Genomic DNA, 664 nt, shown 5'->3' with positions numbered 1-664 from the left:
CCGCCCCGCCCCGCGCCCCCTCACGCCGTCCCGGTGACCTCCACCCGGGCTCGTACCGCGCTGCTTGAGGCGGCCGGCGGCGGCGGGAGCCCTGCTCAGGCGGAACGCCAGCGCCTGCGAGGCGGCCCTGCACAGGGACATGGTGGCGGCGGCGGCGGGGAGCGGAGCGGGCGCTCGACTGTGCCCGTCGGCGCGGGGCTGCGGAGACAGACAGCGATCCCCGCCCCGCCGAGCCGCGGGGGCGGAACGGGCCGGGCCCCGCCCCGCGCCAACACCTGGACACCGCTCCCGGAGGACGCCGGGGGTGACCGGGACGCGGCGGGAGCCGCTCCGGCAGCAGCGGGAAGCGCCTGCCCGGAACGCAAGGGCAGACAGCCCTGTGCCGAACGCCGCCGTACACGGTGCTGAAACAGACCCAGAATGTGAGGGATTGCATTTAGCAAGGAGGGGGAGGACGGTGAGGAACGAACTACTGTTCTACTAAAATAGGGCGTTCACCAAGAACATTCATTTGCCAACAGTTCCTGGAAGGGGGGAAAAAATAAAATGGAGAAATCACCTAAATTGACGGCAAAGGGCACTCAGGTTAAACACCGGGACACAGGCGTTCAGTGTTGGCAGCAGAACACCGGAAAGGAAGCGCTGCTGTGGGATCATGGTGACT

At 67.6% G+C, this 664-nt stretch overlaps 1 protein-coding gene across 4 annotated transcripts in view; it reads right to left on the bottom strand.

Annotated features, from left to right (window-relative positions):
- The window catches only part of MGARP (mitochondria localized glutamic acid rich protein), a 25,561-nt gene extending 25,376 nt beyond the window's left edge, over nucleotides 1-185 (bottom strand). For 3 of the 4 annotated variants that reach the window (XR_001875718.1, XM_017820359.1, XM_017820358.1), the window contains exon 1: nucleotides 57-184. Coding sequence is in view for 3 of the 4 variants with exons in the window: in XM_017820359.1 (XP_017675848.1) it covers nucleotides 57-141 (85 nt within the window). In the remaining variant the exon portion in view is untranslated. Of the gene's footprint in view, nucleotides 1-56 lie in introns of all 4 variants that reach the window. The other variant, XM_017820360.1, reaches the window with a different exon arrangement.
- Nucleotides 186-664: the final 479 nt, after the last annotated feature.

This window comes from Lepidothrix coronata, unplaced genomic scaffold (genome assembly GCF_001604755.1).
Source record: "Lepidothrix coronata isolate B3197 unplaced genomic scaffold, Lepidothrix_coronata-1.0 Scaffold82, whole genome shotgun sequence".
In the NCBI taxonomy this organism is placed as follows: Eukaryota; Metazoa; Chordata; class Aves; order Passeriformes; family Pipridae; genus Lepidothrix; species Lepidothrix coronata.
Note: the sequence above shows the minus strand (reverse complement) of the source record. Positions and strands in the feature narration are given on the sequence as shown.